This window comes from Triticum aestivum, chromosome 5B, assembly GCF_018294505.1.
Source record: "Triticum aestivum cultivar Chinese Spring chromosome 5B, IWGSC CS RefSeq v2.1, whole genome shotgun sequence".
Taxonomy (NCBI): Eukaryota; Viridiplantae; Streptophyta; class Magnoliopsida; order Poales; family Poaceae; genus Triticum; species Triticum aestivum.
In genome coordinates, this window is record NC_057807.1 from 42,371,487 (window position 1) to 42,387,498 (window position 16,012).

General features: G+C 43.5%; 1 protein-coding gene across 1 annotated transcript; it reads left to right on the forward strand.

Annotated features, from left to right (window-relative positions):
* The first annotated feature begins 1,819 nt into the window (after positions 1-1,819).
* LOC123110282 (putative disease resistance protein RGA3) lies at positions 1,820-7,273 on the forward strand. The gene is made up of 4 exons (XM_044530758.1): positions 1,820-2,693; positions 2,951-5,925; positions 6,018-6,074; positions 6,712-7,273. Exons 1-3 carry the CDS (start codon positions 1,939-1,941, stop codon positions 6,071-6,073), a joined length of 3,786 nt encoding a protein of 1,261 aa, XP_044386693.1. The 5' UTR covers positions 1,820-1,938; the 3' UTR covers position 6,074; positions 6,712-7,273.
* The last annotated feature ends 8,739 nt before the right edge of the window (positions 7,274-16,012 follow it).

The following is a 16,012-nucleotide window of genomic DNA, read 5'->3' on the forward strand; positions in this document are numbered from 1 at the left end:
ATTTTCTTTTATTTTTCATTTTTTGAAACCGTGAACATTTTCAAATCCGCAAACATTTTTTAAAATTGTGAATATTTTACAAATTCGTGAATATTTAAAAATCATGAACATTTTTTGAAATTGTGAACATTTGTTTTGAAACCCGTGAACACTTTCCTTTGAATCAGCGAACATTTTTTGAGTCGATGAACATTTTTTGGAAATTGGGGAACAATTTCCTGAAATTCACAAACATTTTTTGAAACAATGAACTTTCCGTGTAATTCATGAATATATTTTACTTTTGTGATTTTTTTGAATACACAAACATTTTTTCAAAATCATGAATATTTTTTTATTTCCCGAAAATTTGTTTTCAAAACCCTGAATATTTTTTGAATATGCGAACATTTTATTATTTCTTGAAAAAAATTAATATTCACAAATTTTTAAAATTTTGGAACTTTTTGAAATCCTTAACTATTTAAAATAGAAAAAATAAAAACAGGAAAGAAAAAAGAAAATGGAAAAAAATGAAATGATAAAAACAGGGCACCCCTCACATGGTCCGGCCTAAAAGAGGGTGAGCGGGGGTGCACATTGCGCCTCCTCCCAGCGCGCAGCACGTCAAATAGGACCTCCTGTGCTCAACCAAGATTTCCCTGAGAAGCAAAACTGAGCAGCAAGAAAAAAAATCCCTAATCAAAAATCATTGAACCCATTTTCCAGTGAGGCTGCTCTCAACACCCAAGTACATTAAGCTCAGACTATCACAAGTTGATGTGTTGTGTGCTCTTAGCAGAGGAGGCGCCCGAGCTCGCCAAGCGGCAATGATGGCGGAGGCACGTAGAACTCGTCTTTTCTGGAAAGATCTCCACACAAACCATTTCGATGTAAGGACTAGTAGAGAAGGCATCCATTGTGTCAGAACACAGATGGACTAGTAGAGAAGGCATCTATGACGGTCATGATGCTCCGGCTGTGCTGGGTCGGATCTTCGTGACTCTGCAAGATTTGTCCCATGACTCTGCAATATGAGGGGGGCCACACAACATATGTTGTGGCCCCCCTCATATTTGGGGTATGTTGTTCGAGTTATGAGGGTGCACGAGCACACAAATGATCGAGGCCAAATGTGGACCTTACTACTACTTCAGGCCGGACAGAGTAATAAAATATGATAAGCAAGTTTAGAGAAGGCTAGCTAATCATGTCACAATGGCGCAAGAAATATGTGAACGGTACACTTGGAACAAAGAGCACCAGTTGGTGACGATGTTACCTAGAAAGCGAGAAGAGTTGCATAGCTAGACAATGAGGTGCGTGGAAATTTCTGAAGTTTAGATGTTGTAGTTCCATGTTATATTGGCAGTTGTATTAGTGATATGGTCTTTGTTGATGCGTGTCAACTGGGAACTGGGTTGTGAATATAACGATGACTTGAATCTTCCGTGTGCAACTGCTTGTACGTATATCACGCTCTGTGCATGGGACGTGGCTACAAATTCAGCATTTTTCCGTGCCCCATCAGAGATGACCCATGGAGTAGTTGTGTTAGGCAACCTAGATCAGCCGAGCCAGGGTTAACAGTTCAGCAGCACCATATAGTGCAGCGCTGAGCTTCAGAACTTCAACTCCAGTTTTGCTAGCGCCAGGTCATTTTCTTCCTTAAATTTGGAAGAAAGGGTCATTTTCTGCCTTAAATTTGGAAGAAAGGCCCATTTTCGCGGTATTGCTGGTGCATTACAGTCCACCCAGTCTGGCTCAATGGTGGCCATGGAAATTTCTTTGAAGTTTCCTTGATATTTGTTAGCAACGACTTGGCCCATGGCTATGACAATTGAACAGTTGCTTCAGCGATTTCTCCCTCTCCACACTAATGCAGCCCCAGCGCTAGCAGAAGTTATCCTTTGCTAATTGCTGGCCCTCCTCTTACACGAACACACACCCAGAAAGAACATGGCTGCCTCTGCACTCGTTTTTGCAGGGAAATCTGTGGCGACTTCGGCCATATCCTTCTTGGTCAACAAGGCTTTCAGCTACATCGATGAGTACTGCAAGTCCGAAAGCATGGATGAGTTGAAGAATCGGCTCCTGCGGGCCATGCCACATATCCAGGCGGTGTTTGATGTCGTCAACCCAGAACTTGTCAGGGAGCAGAGCAGCGGCCTCGACGCGTGGCTCTGGCAGCTCAGGGACGCGGTCGAGACGGCGGAGGACGCCATCGATGAGCTTGAATACTACGAGCTCGAGGAGAAGGCCAAGGACCAAAAGGTTAGTGAATGGGGTTCTCCTCTTGTTAAGATGAAGCACAAGTTTGTCAGGTCTCTTGGCCCTGCTGTCAACAAGACTATCAAGAAAATTAGTCACCGTGATACTCTGAAGAGATTGATGAAATCTGTGGATGATTTAGACAAGGCTGCCATAGGTGTTAGTGATTTCCTCAAGCTCACAGACCATCTCAGTGGAGGTTCTTCTACCAGCAGTCAGCAGAAAGTTCAGAAGCTCATGGACAATGATCGCCAGACTAGTTCAATATTAAGTGCAACCATTTTTATTGGACGAGAAAAGGAGAAAGAACAGATTATTGGATGGCTAACCAACACGTCAGATGAATTGGGAGAAACTAGGGTCAGAAGGACCAATAGTATTCCAATTATTTCAGTTATTGGTCATGGTGGCATGGGGAAGACTACCTTGGCTCAGAGCATATTGTTGAAGTATATTGCCCGCCTCTCTCCATCAGTTCGGACTTTTGGATGAGTTGGCTGGAGTATGAATTCAATATGGTATCAGAGCCAAGAGGTCTTGAGTTCAAGACCCTGCCAACGCAGTATTTAAAAAAAAGGATTCTGCGGCCTATATAAATTCCACGTCTAAGAGCTAATTAAGCCTAGACGTGAGGGGGGGTGTTGAAGTATATTGCCCGCCTCTCTCCATCAGTTCGGACTTTTGGATGAGTTGGCTGAAGTATGGTCATCTGGACCACCATATCTACTAGCTTTGATGCGACATCGGTGACAAGTAAAATACTGGAAGACGCTACGCGCGTGAAACCGAGCAGCGATCATTTGGAACCACTACAACGGGACCTCAAAGAGAAACTCGCATTCATTAATTTTTTGTTAGTTCTAGATGACGTTTGGGAAGATAAGAAGAGAGATGAATGGGAGAAGTTATTTGCTCCTCTGAAGGAACTGAACACTACTGGGAGCAAAATTCTGTTGACAACCCGAATGCAATCTGTAGCAGACATGGCTGCAAAGGTGATGGGGGTCGAAAGGGATAAGTTCTTGACATTACAAGGACTGGAAGATGATAAAAATCTCAAGCTCTTCAATCATCATGCCTTTTCCGGTTTGAATCCAAGAGATTCATATTTGGAGTTAATTGGAGAACAAATTGCAAAGAAACTGAGAGGATGTCCCTTGGTAACGAAGGTTGTCGCTGAGCATCTGCAAAGCAATATGACACCTGAATACTGGAGAAGATTCTTGCATCAAGGATTGGAACATTTTAAAGGAACCGAAAAAGATATTATGAATGTTCTCAGATTGAGCTACTACCACTTACCAACAGAGCTACAGATTTGTTTTCGGTATTGTTGCATATTTCCGCAGGACTATAGATTTGGAAAGAAACAATTGGTGCAAATGTGGATTGGTTCTGGATTAATTGCAAGTGGCATTCAATCTTTGGAGGATACCGCAGAACAATTCTTGGCTCAGCTAACTAGAAAGTCGTTCTTTGATATGAAACCTATAACTTTTGGATGGGAAGAAAAAGAAAGTTATGTAATGCATGACTTGATGCATGAATTAGCAAGCAATGTGTCCACCGGTGAATGTGCAAGAATATGTGATCCTGTTCAACTTCAAGATGAGAAGTATACAGTCCGACACCTATGCATTGTCAATATTCACAGTTTCTCTGCTGATGAGGTCAAGAAAATCTCCCATTTTAAGAATCTACGCACTATTATCATTCGTGATATCCCGCTAGTTGAAAATGCTACTGTTTGCGCACTTCAAATGATAGTTGAGACCTCAAAATCACTGCGACTATTATATGCAGAATTACGAAACCAATCCTGTTTTGCAATCAAGTTTGGTAACTTAAAACATCTTCGCTATATCTTCATGAGTTCGATAGCACAAGACAAGATATGTGGGGTCGCAAAACTTTATCACTTGATGTTCCTTTACCATGGTTTTTTTGTTACCAAAATACATGAAGCAAGATATTTAGGGAACCTTGAATGCCTGCGGTGTGTATCCTATGGTGGTGTGCATGGATTTGGTAATTTTCCTGTAAGCAGGCTCACTTCTCTTCAGGAATTACATAATTATATGGTAGAAGAAAGAACATGCAACAAAATAAGTGCAATTGGGAGCTTAAGAGATCTTCATGAATTAGGTCTGCAGGGTCTTGAGAATGTTAAGAATTGTGAAGAAGCTAAGAGTGCCAAGTTGAAGGAAAAACAACATCTCAACTCACTATTCATGGAGTGGTCGACACCTGATCAAATCATGACAGATGAGTTAGTTCTTGACCACCTTGAGCCACATGTTAATATCAAGGTATTGAAAATTCAAGGTTACCCAGGTCCCAAAATTCCATCTTGGATAGAGGACAGCTCTGTAAAAAATCTGGTATCTCTCAGGTTGATAAGTTGCATTAATTGGGAATATCTTCCCTCTCTTGGCGATTTGGTATTTTTGAAGTTTCTAATGTTGGAGGACCTTCGTAAGCTACGTCAGATTGGTCGATCATCTGATATGTCTGGTAGTAGCTCCACGGAGTTGCTGTTACCTCAAAGACTTCATAGTTTGGAAGTAAATGAATGCCGAGAACTGAGGGAGTTACCTATTCTACCTCCAAGCCTAGTGTCACTGAATATAGGAGATGTTTGTCTGACCAAACTTCCTATTATTGGAAAGATACCGAGTGGAAGCATCGAGCCAAAATCATCTAAGTTGACTGATATAATTATCACCAACTGTCCATGCTTAACTTCGCTGGAAGGGAGCCTTTTGGAGCAAAAATTGCACATGGGAACTCTCGATGCCCTAAGAATTAATAATTGTCAGGATCTGCAATCCGCCCCCATACCATTTGAAGAAATTAAAGAGCTTAAGATGCTCATAATAACGGCATGTCCAAAGTTGAGGACGATGAGAGATGGCAAAGATAAGCTTGTGCCATCATCACTAAGAAACCTTACTATTGGTCAGTGTGGTGACCTGGAACTTCCACTACTTGAGTCACTCCACCTGCTCACCAACTTATCTGCACTTATGCTGGAAAACTGCTCGAGCCTGGTGTCCCTCCCCTCCGGGGATGTATTCAAGAGTCTCAGGTCTTTGCAGACCATGCACATAAAGGAATGCGAGAATCTCTCGTCCTTGGGAGGGCTCGGATCACTTCCAACCCTCTATTTCTTAGTAATTAGAGGGTGCGGTAAACTCGCGGAGGCTGGGTCCTCGCTAACTCGAGTTGCATCTGGTTCTGGTGGCGAAGACGAGCATCTGGTGGAGCCCGGTAGCTCACTGGAGATAACAAATCTTGACATTGATCTGCCGTCCCTGCTGCATCTTGAGCCACTCAAGAGTCTCTGCCGCACCGAATATTTGTGTATCAATAACACTGTGTCAGAGATGGATAGCTTACCTGAACGATGGCTGCTACAGAACCGTTCATCCCTCCGACTGCTGACTATACCCAAAGCAGATTCCTTGAGATCGCTCCCACCCAGAATGCAAGACCTCTGCTCTCTCCAGGAATTGTACCTAATTGATGCTGGGCAACTCCAGTCACTTCCATATCTGCCCTCCTCCTTGAAGGCCCTCAGACTTCCAGGATGCCATCCGGACCTGAAGAAGAAGATTACCAAACATGGAAGCCCCGAATGGAACAAGATTGCTCACATCCCTTATGCGGAAATAGGTACCTTCACTCTGCCACCCTCATCCTCTTAATTTACTGCTCTGTACTGATGGAACATACTGATATCTGACCTGACTGCGAACCAATGGCAGGAGATTCGCTTTTCATCAGTGGCAAGAAGAAACACAAAAGGCCTTCACCAAACTAAGGTAATTAACAATCTCAAGAGAAAAATATGTTGTCCTCTTTTTGCTATGAATAAGGGTTGGTGCGTAGAAGTAGTGAAGTGCTATGGGCATCATATCTATGCCTGCCTTAATAAATATGAGGCTGATGTGAAGTCCGTTTTACTTGAATGGATGAACAATGTACACTCCAGTCAAAGCCTGTTAGTTTTTTTCTTGTTTCATTTCTTTTTTTTGAATCGTGATAATCTGTTCTCCATTAGTTTCATAGTGGAAACTGTACGTCCAAAAAGAAGCCCTCTGTAGAGCACGAAAATATATATGGTGAACAGACAAACCATACAAAACATATCCATATCTAGTACGCAACACATGGCAAAACCTGGTGTAAGTTAAGGAATTGCAGTGGCTCACAGACTCACTAGATAAGTATGGGAAGACTGGGAATTAGAAAAAGAGAATAGGCGTCTGCTTTGCTTGTCCTTTGAGCTGCATTTTATTGACACAGCAACCGCACTGCTGAAGTAGTGGAACGCATCCTTATTTCTATCTTTGGATATGTTTCCATTTGTAGCATGTAATACTCCAACTGCATGTTATTGAAATTATTTCCCCTTGCCACAAAGAAACTGAAACTGGAACTTTTGTTTTTGCTTATCAGTGATAGTGACCGCAACAGACTTATGTCCAAGTAACCGCTGCACTAGTGGAAGAAACGGTTCTGTCTCAAGAATGCTTCGTATCCCCAGCCTGTTGTTGTTCAACAGAATGCTGACACGAAGCTACAGTGCCATCTGATGAAAGGTCTTCCAGACTCTTAATTTACTTCAATTCAACTCCTTGTTCATCAGATGCCAATGTTCTGCCGGATGACACTTTCTGAATTGAAGAATCCGAGGGAACGAAGAATTCATGTTCAGCTCAATTCAGTTGTGCGTGTACAAATTGCAGCCTAGCTACCTTTCAACCCGCGAGTTGCTTAAAAAAAATCTCCATTCTGTTCTAATTGTATTGAATATATGTTCAGGTCAGGTTACAAGTTAGGATTCGGAGTTGTAATATGAACAGGGTAAAGTCTGTGCTGCTTATTTCTGCAAATGTCTTCAGTTCAGTACAGATACCGCCTCGTGAGAGATTGTTGGGGGCATCAATTGCTGAATGAATGATCTCGCGAACACATTTCAATCAGTACATGCAAACTTGCGTGCTGCAACAACTCTTCAAATTAATCTGGATTAATTGGTTGATTGATGATGATCAAGTACTACCAGGTAGCCTACTGAGACAGATACGCTGTTGGTGATGTGCAATCGTTGTACTTGTACATGGCTGATGGCTCTCTGAAGTGCATGCATAGTGATGATGTTTCGAAGTGACTGACCAAGTGAGTGTGGATGCAGGGGCGCCACTATATATTCGGTTCTGCACACCCTGAATATACGATGTGAAAGTAAACAAGGCTCCAGGACCCGTTTGTTGGTTTGCTTTGAGTGTGTGCAGCTTCTTTTGTTATGGACGAAATGTAGCCTCCAATGTGGAACTCTACCGTGACAAACATGTGAGAAGTGATGCTTAGACCAAGACCAATGTGTGAGACGAAATTCCCGCAAAAAAAAAAGTGTGAGACGAAAAGCTTTGCTTGCCCCTTCTAATTACAGTGACCGTTGAGACTTTTAAGGAGGAATTGACTAATTGTAGGTAGAGTCGCAGAGAGGGTTAGGGCAACACCAGCGCGGGTCACCAAACCGCCCGCAAATGTCCAGACCATCCGGTCCGAACATTTTCTTTTCAATAAACTGCGGTCATAGATAATGTCCAGACTACTCCGGATGCCTGAGATCCAACAAAACGGACCTTTGCCACGTCGGACTCAGACACGCCCGGTGCACTTAAACCTCCCACCCGAATTTCTTTTTCCTCCACTCCGCCCTCCTCTGTGCTTTGTATCCGCACCCTCGGAGAGCTACGCCGTCGCCGAACCACCCCGGCTGCAGCCCAGGCCTCACCAGACCTACGACACTCTAGCCAGACGCCTTCTCGCCTTGGCCTACACCGATGTTCCACCCCTGACCCCGCTGGCACCCAGGTACCATCCGCCCCTGCCACCACCGTCCCTAGCAGAAGCCATGCCCAGTAAGTGTTCGGACAAATACCATGGCAGAATATTTTGATGTTTGTCGTTGTTGACTTTGAAGGAAACATGATGGTTGCGTACTCTGTGAAGGATGATGAACTGTTGTGCGATGCGTGGTTGGCCTAAAGTGTGGAGTTTCAAGGCATGGAGCATAATGCGGCATTTTGGCAAAGTGTGTGTTTGGTTCAATGAGCACAAGTACTACGCGCCTTACAACATGGAAGTGATGCATGATTGCTGTGTGAAATCACTACTTCCTCGATGGTACACCATTCAAAATGTTGCCAACAAGTTGCGATGCGTATGCACAAGTGCGGACAAGGTGGCCAAGGGGCACGTCACTCGAAGAGCACGTAAGTTTTGCTTCTTGTTGCTCTGGGGGTTGGTCATTTCATTGATTTGCTCAATGTTGTAACTTGTTGATCACTTCATTGTCTAGTCCGGACGTGTGTGCACGTTGTACCAAAGGACGGACTGCAAGCCTTCACAATGATGCATTGTTGGATGAAGCTCAATATACATAGAAACGGGATCAACCAGTGCCGATGAAGAAGTTCATTAAACTCGAGGAGAAGAAGCTCGAGACGAAGGACGCTTTTAGGATCGACGAAATTTTAAAAACTTGTTGAACATCTTTTGGATTGTTGAACTTTTTTGAGGAGTGCTTTCGGATTTAAATATATGTTTGAATTGCTATTGCTCTAGCTACATTTGCCAAAGTGACCGGAGGCGGTCATTTGCTTTATTTATTTTGATTTTTTTTTATAAAACAGGCGAATATTTAGTGTCTGCGATTAGAAGGCCCCCGCCCCTATTTTTGTTGGCGGAAACGTACGGACGTGTCCACAGATTTTATGATCCGCATTGAAGTTACCCTTCCGCCTCACACGATTGTGCTCACCCTCAAACACTATGTATAGCTTAGAGCAACTCTAAGTGGAGTCGCCATATTGGCTGAATATGACGACTCTGCTAGAGTTCCTCTTACTGCAAGCGATAGTGCGTGCTAGCCGTTTTGGTGTTCTAGTGTGGGCTGACCCAAGAGCACACGGGATCCATGTGAGGAGGTTTATGTCCCGGTTTGTAGGGATTCAATTTTTATGCAGTAGGTTAGTTTGTGTCACGTTTTCGATTTGTTTTTCCGCCCATTTTTCTTGGTATTTATTCTTTCCTTTTGTTTTTAGTTTGGTTTTTAATTTATTTAGAATTCTTCTTGTAAGTGCATCTAGTGCCACCTCTAGTTGGTTTTGGAGTATTGACGACAAACGTGGTTGAGGGACTAATGTGTTTGTGAGAATTGCGGGATAACATAGGTAGTAGTCCCTCATTGATTCGGTTTACCTACCATAGATGACCCCTAAAAAGTGTGAAGACATTGAAGTCAATGGTGGTTCACGATGAAGATTATGACGTGTGAAGATATTCACCTAAAGACTATGGACTGCGAAGACATAACTGTTTCATAGTTTCCTTTCTTCTTTAGTGAGTCATAGGAACCACCGTAGTGTTAAGTGGGGTTCAAGTGAACAAAGTTAGAGTGACTGATGTGATGTCCAACCAAATCCTATGCCTTCGAGCGAAGACAATGAGAGCAAACCTTATCCAGAGCTAGATGAGTCAGCTTTGCTTGTAGCCCAAGCCGAGCTGCCGCGTGTGTTTGAAATCCGACCGTTGGACACGTGTCGGTTCCTTAGTGACCTAGGGTCATTTCAGACATATCACGTCGGGTTGCCACTTGGCTATAAATAGCCTACCCCCTACACCATAAATTGGTGGCTGCTCAAAGTTAGTGCACGACTTTTGTCGTTTGAGAGCAACCCACCTCCGAAGCATTTGAGAGAGAGATCCTTGCGAGGACTAAGCCCAAAACACCTAGAGCCAAAGAGTGTTAAGCATCACTGAAGTCTTTCTGTCCGCGTGATCTGAGGACTTGTTACACTTGAGGATTGTGAATCCTCCAGCCGGTTAGGCGTCGCATTCTGAGCATCCAAGAGTCATTGTGGATTGCCGGTGAACGAAGTCTGTGAAGGTTTGGAAGTCTACCTTAAAGACTTGCCAGAGTGATTGAGAGAGACTGGGTGTCCTTAGCTCAAGGGGAATAAGGTGAAGACACGGTCTTCTGAGTTCAATCTCAGCCTCCCTAACAAGACGTACAGTTCACAGCAACTGGAACTGGTCTACCATATCCTTGTCTTCACCAAGCATCTAGTTCTATCCCCTACTCTCATTACTCTCAGTTTGTCTTCGTGAAGTCATTGCTTGCCTGCCTAATTCATTTGACTTCACTGTGTGAACGTTTATATCTGTTTGGTTTCATACTATCTTCCATCCTGATCCTGTCTACCTAGCTGCAATTAGTCTTCATGCTTCCACCGTATCGTATGCTTGACTAATGCTTGCCTAGTGTAGTTTTCATTCCACTGCTTACTATATAGGTTCAGTTTACTTGTTTGTCTTCAAAACCATCGTGTTTTGAAGACTTTCATAAAAAACTCCTATTCACCCCCCTCTAGTCGATAACTAGCACTTTCAATTGGTATCAGAGTAAGGTACTCCCTTGTTCTGTGTGATTCGGTTTAACCACCTGGAATTTTAGCTATGTCAACTTTAGGGATAATCAAGGTCTCCGCTGCGTGCCTCGTCTTCGATGGCACTTATTACCCCTACAGGAAGAATAAGATGTGCATGCATCTTGAAGCCATTGATGTCAATCTCTGGCATGTCGTCAAGACAGACGTTCCCAAAGTCGGTGAAGGTGTCAGCTCATGTTCGACCGCCCAACTGATATCACCAATGAGCTTCATGCTCTTGGCGCCACTGAGATCACCAATCATGAGATCATGAAGAAGCTCCTGAGATCACTTGACAGTTCATTTGACACCTTGGCCCTGATGTTACAAGAACGTCCTGACTTCAAAGATCTCGATCTGTCTGATATACTTGAGAGGCTTAACACACATGAGTTCCAACTATCTGAGAAGCGTGATATCTATGGTCCCAACTATGGCCAAACCCCTGCCTTGAAGGCAAAGGTTGTTTCCTCATCTCAAGAAGAATCTAATTGTAGTTTTGGTGATCCTGAAGAGCTTGGCAAAGAGCTTGCAATGCTTGTGAGGAAGTTCCAAAAGTTCTCCAAGAAGAATCGGTTCAGCAAGTCTTCAAGATCTTGCTCAAAGAACGACGAGGCTTCTTCACGTGACTACAAGAAGAGTACTTGCCACAAATGCAAGAAGACATGCCACTACATCTTCGAGTGTCCTCAGTGGGATAAGGAATCAAAAAAGAAGAAGAAGAAGAGCAAGGAATATGATTCTAATGACAAGAAAAAGAAGAAATCGTCAAAGTCTTCGTCCAAGTCTTCATCTCACAAGAAGACCTCGTCAAGCAAGGCTCGTGCATTTATTGGCAAGGGGATGGATTCAGAGGTGGATTATGCGTGATGGCAAATTATCTCTCTTTTAGCAACAATGCCCAAAACAATAGTTTGTAATGGAACATGGCAACCTAAGTTCATGGAACTTAGAAAATCTAGTTTATGGGCATGTATTTTTTTAATTATGTTACACACATGGCATTTTATGTTTACACCACACGGAAAATTTACTTTTAATACCGAGACAAATTTTACTTTGTAGCATGACAATTTTTTACTTTTTAGTTACATGGCAAAAAAATATATTTTTCATTTGCCATGGCAAATTTACCTTCGTCTACATGGAAATTTTACTTACATCACCTTGGCAATTTGTTTTTACTTTTATGCCTTGGCCAATTATTATTTTGTTTTTGTCATGGATTTTTAACTTTTATGTACCATGGTAAATTTACTTTTTAATGCCATGGAAGTTTTACTATGTAGCACGACAATTTTTTCCTTTTATTTGGCATGGCAAAATTTACTTTTCTCATTTTCCATGGCAAATTTACCTTCTTCAACATTGCAATTTTTAACCGTATCACCATGGCAAATTTTATATTGTTTACTGCCATGGCAAAATATTCGGACCATGGCAAATTCCTTTACTCTTTCTTAAAATGGCAAGAAAATAATTTCTGGGGGGTCCATGGCAATTTTAGTTCATGAAAGCATAGCAAAATGTTTTCTTATGGGTCATGAGACTAAATTCCATTTTATGAATTTCCATGGTCAATACAAATAAATTTACCATGGTAAGTACGATAAATTTGCCATGGCCAGCACAATAACTGGTGTGCGTCATGGCAATTTATTCACATTTTTTACATGAAGTGTTTTTTAGCATCATGGCAATTTTTAACTAAATCCACCTAATTTTTTTTTGCATCATGACAAGTAATGTGTGTGCATCATGGCAATTCATTCAATTTTTTGCCATGAAGTATTTTTTAGCATCATGGAAATTTTACATACATTTTTTGCCATCATTACTATTTACACACAATTCGCCTTAACTTGTTTCTTTCTTCGCTTCGTGGCATGCAATGTGTGTGCATCACGGCAATTTTTAGATGTTTTTTTTTCAATGATGTGTTTTTTGCATCAACAAGAGCCTCAAGTATGGAGTGGTAGACGTCAGGAGACGTGGGGACCGGATTATCCTGGTCAAGCTGGTAGCTGAGGACTTGGTTCTCAATGTTATCAGCGCATATGCCCCGCAAGTAGGCCACAATGAGAACACCAAGAGGGAGTTCTGGGAAGGCTTGGAAGACATGGTTAGGAGTGTACCGATTGGTGAGAAGCTCTTCATAGGAGGAGACCTCAATGGCCACGTGGGTACATCTAACACAGGTTTTGAAGGGGCGCATGGGGGCTTTGGCTATGGCATCAGGAATCAAGAAGGAGAAGATGTCTTAAGCTTTGCTCTAGCCTACAACATGATTGTAGCTAACACCCTCTTTAGAAAGAGAGAATCACATCTGGTGACTTTTAGTAGTGGCCAACACTCTAGCCAGATTGATTTCATCCTCTCGAGAAGAGAAGATAGGCGTGCGTGCCTAGACTGTAAGGTGATACCTGGGGAGAGTGTTGTGCCCTAGCATAAGCTGGTGGTTGCTGACTTCCGCTTTCGGATTCGTGTCCAGCGGGATAAGCGTGCCAAGGTCGCTAGAACGAAGTGGTGGAAGCTCAAGGGGGAGGTAGCTCAGGTGTTCAAGGAGAGGGTATTTAAGGAGGGCCCTTGGGAGGAAGGAGGGGATGCAGACAATGTGTGGATGAAGATGGCGACTTGCATTCGTAAGGTGGCCTCGGAGGAGTTTGGAGTGTCCAGGGGAAGGAGAAGCGAAGATAAGGATACCTGGTGGTGGAATGATGATGTCCAGAAGGCGCTTAAAGAGAAGAAAGATTGCTTCAGATGCCTATACCTGGATAGGAGTGCAGACAACACAGAGAAGTACAAGATGGCGAAGAAGGCCGCAAAGCGAGCTGTTGGTGAAGCAAGGGGTCGGGCATATGAGGACCTCTACCAACGGTTAGGCACGAAGGAAGGTGAAAGGGACATCTATAAGATGGCTAAGATCCGGGAGAGGAAGACGAGGGATATTGGCCAAGTCAAATGCATCAAGGACGGAGCAGGCCAACTCTTGGTGAAGGACGAAGAGATTAAGCATAGATGGCGGGAGTACTTCGACAAGCTGTTCAATGGGGAGAATGAGAGTTCTACCATTGAACTGAATGACTCCTTTGATGAGACCAGCATGCGTTTTGTGCGGCGCATCCAGGAGTCTGAGGTGAAGGAGGCTTTAAAAAGGATGAAAGGAGGCAAGGCGATGGGCCCTGATTGTATCCCCATTGAGGTGTGGAAAGGTCTCGGGGACATAGCGATAGTATGGCTAACCAAGCTTTTCAACCTCATTTTTCGGGCAAACAAGATGCCAGAAGAATGGAGACGGAGTATATTAGTACCAATCTTCAAGAACAAGGGGGATGTTCAGAGTTGTACTAATTACCGTGGAATTAAGCTGATGAGCCATACAATGAAGCTATGGGAGAGAGTCATTGAGCACCGCTTAAGAAGAATGACAAGCGTGACCAAAAACCAGTTTGGTTTCATGCCTGGGAGGTCGAGCATGGAAGCCATTTTCTTGGTACGACAACTTATGGAGAGATATAGGGAGCATAAGAAGGACTTGCATATGGTGTTCATTGACTTGGAGAAGGCCTATGATAAGATACCGCGGAATGTCATGTGGTGGGCCTTGGAGAAACACAAAGTCCCAGCAAAGTATATTACCCTCATCAAGGACATGTACAATAATGTTGTGACAAGTGTTCGAACAAGTGATGTCGACACCGATGACTTCCCGATTAAGATAGGATTGCATCAGGGGTCAGCTTTGAGCCCTTATATTTTTGCATTGGTGATGGATGAGGTCACAAGGGGTATACAAGGAGATATCCCATGGTGTATGCTCTTTGCGGATGATGTGGTGCTAGTTGACGATAGTCGGACGGGGGTAAATAGGAAGTTAGAGTTATGGAGACAAACCTTGGAATCGAAAGGGTTTAGGCTTAGTAGAACTAAAACCAAGTACATGATGTGCGGTTTCAGTACTACTAGCTGTGAGGAGGAGGAGGTTAGCCTTGATGGCCAGGTGGTACCTCGGAAGGACACCTTTCGGTATTTGGGGTCAATGTTGCAGGAGGATGGGGGTATTGATGAAGATGTGAACCATCGAATCAAAGCCGGATGGATGAAGTGGCGCCAAGCTTCTGGCATTCTCTGTGACAAGAGAGTGCCACAAAAGCTAAAAGGCAAGTTCTACAGGACGGCGGTTCGACCCGCAATGTTGTATGGCGCGGAGTGTTGTACGACTAAAAGGCGACATGTTCAACAGTTAGGTGTGGCGGAGATGCGTATGTTGAGATGGATGTGTGGCCACACGAGGAAGGATCGAGTCCGGAATGATGATATACGAGATAGAGTTGGGGTAGCACCAATTGAGGAGAAGCTTGTCCAACATCGTTTGAGATGGTTTGGGCATATTCAGCGCAGGCCTCCAGAAGCTCTAGTGCATAGCGGACGGCTAAAGCGTGCGGAGAATGTCAAGAGAGGGCGGGGTCGACCGATTTTGACATGGGAGGAGTACGTTAAGAGAGACCTGAAGGATTGGAGTATCGACAAAGAGCTAGCTATGGACAGGGGTGCGTGGAAGCTTGCTATCCATGTGCCAGAGCCATGAGTTGGTTGCGAGATCTTATGGGTTTCACCTCTAGCCTACCCCAACTTGTTTGGGACTAAAGGCTTTGTTGTTGTTGTTGTTGTTGTTGTTGTTGATGTGTTTTTTGCATGATGCAAGTAGTGTGCGTGTGTGTGCGCACGCGCATCATGGCAATTTTTTGTTTGTTTTTGGACTTGTTTTGTGCAACATTAGGCAAGTGGGTTGCGGCTGGGCCTTTTTTTGATTTTGGGCTTACTGGTGCGGCGCGGGTGGACAGCAGGAATCCTTTGATGTTTGCCTCAAGAAAAAATGATTCGTTCGATATGGGAAAGGAAACGTTCAGTGTGGCCTCCTTCCTAGCCCAAACGTTTTCGTTTGGTTTGATCGATGGACAAGAACGACGAGTCGTTTGGTCCGGAGTCTCCCACACCGAACGTCAGCGCCATATCGGGGTCCAAAAACATGATGGTAACATAGCACTACAAAAGATTGACCAGTTTTTCCAATTGTACTAATAGATTAGCATTAATACAAACTGTGCCAACAAGCAACTAATTGATAGCAAACTTGGCACATGTGGATCTAATATTTGTGCAAGCGCATGGGCAATATAATGAATCCGGACAGCAATGTAACTGGTTAATTTTGACTGTCTAAATGTTTATGAGATAAAACTGCAGAAATAAATAGT

Coding starts and splice junctions, on each gene's coding strand:
- LOC123110282 (XM_044530758.1), top strand. CDS start 1,939: ATGGCTGCCTCTGCACTCGTTTTTGCAGGGAAATCTGTGGCGACTTCG. Junction 2,694..2,950: donor ACCTTGGCTCAGAGCATATT/GTTGAAGTATAT, acceptor AGTTGGCTGAAG/TATGGTCATCTGGACCACCA. Junction 5,926..6,017: donor CATCCCTTATGCGGAAATAG/GTACCTTCACTC, acceptor AACCAATGGCAG/GAGATTCGCTTTTCATCAGT.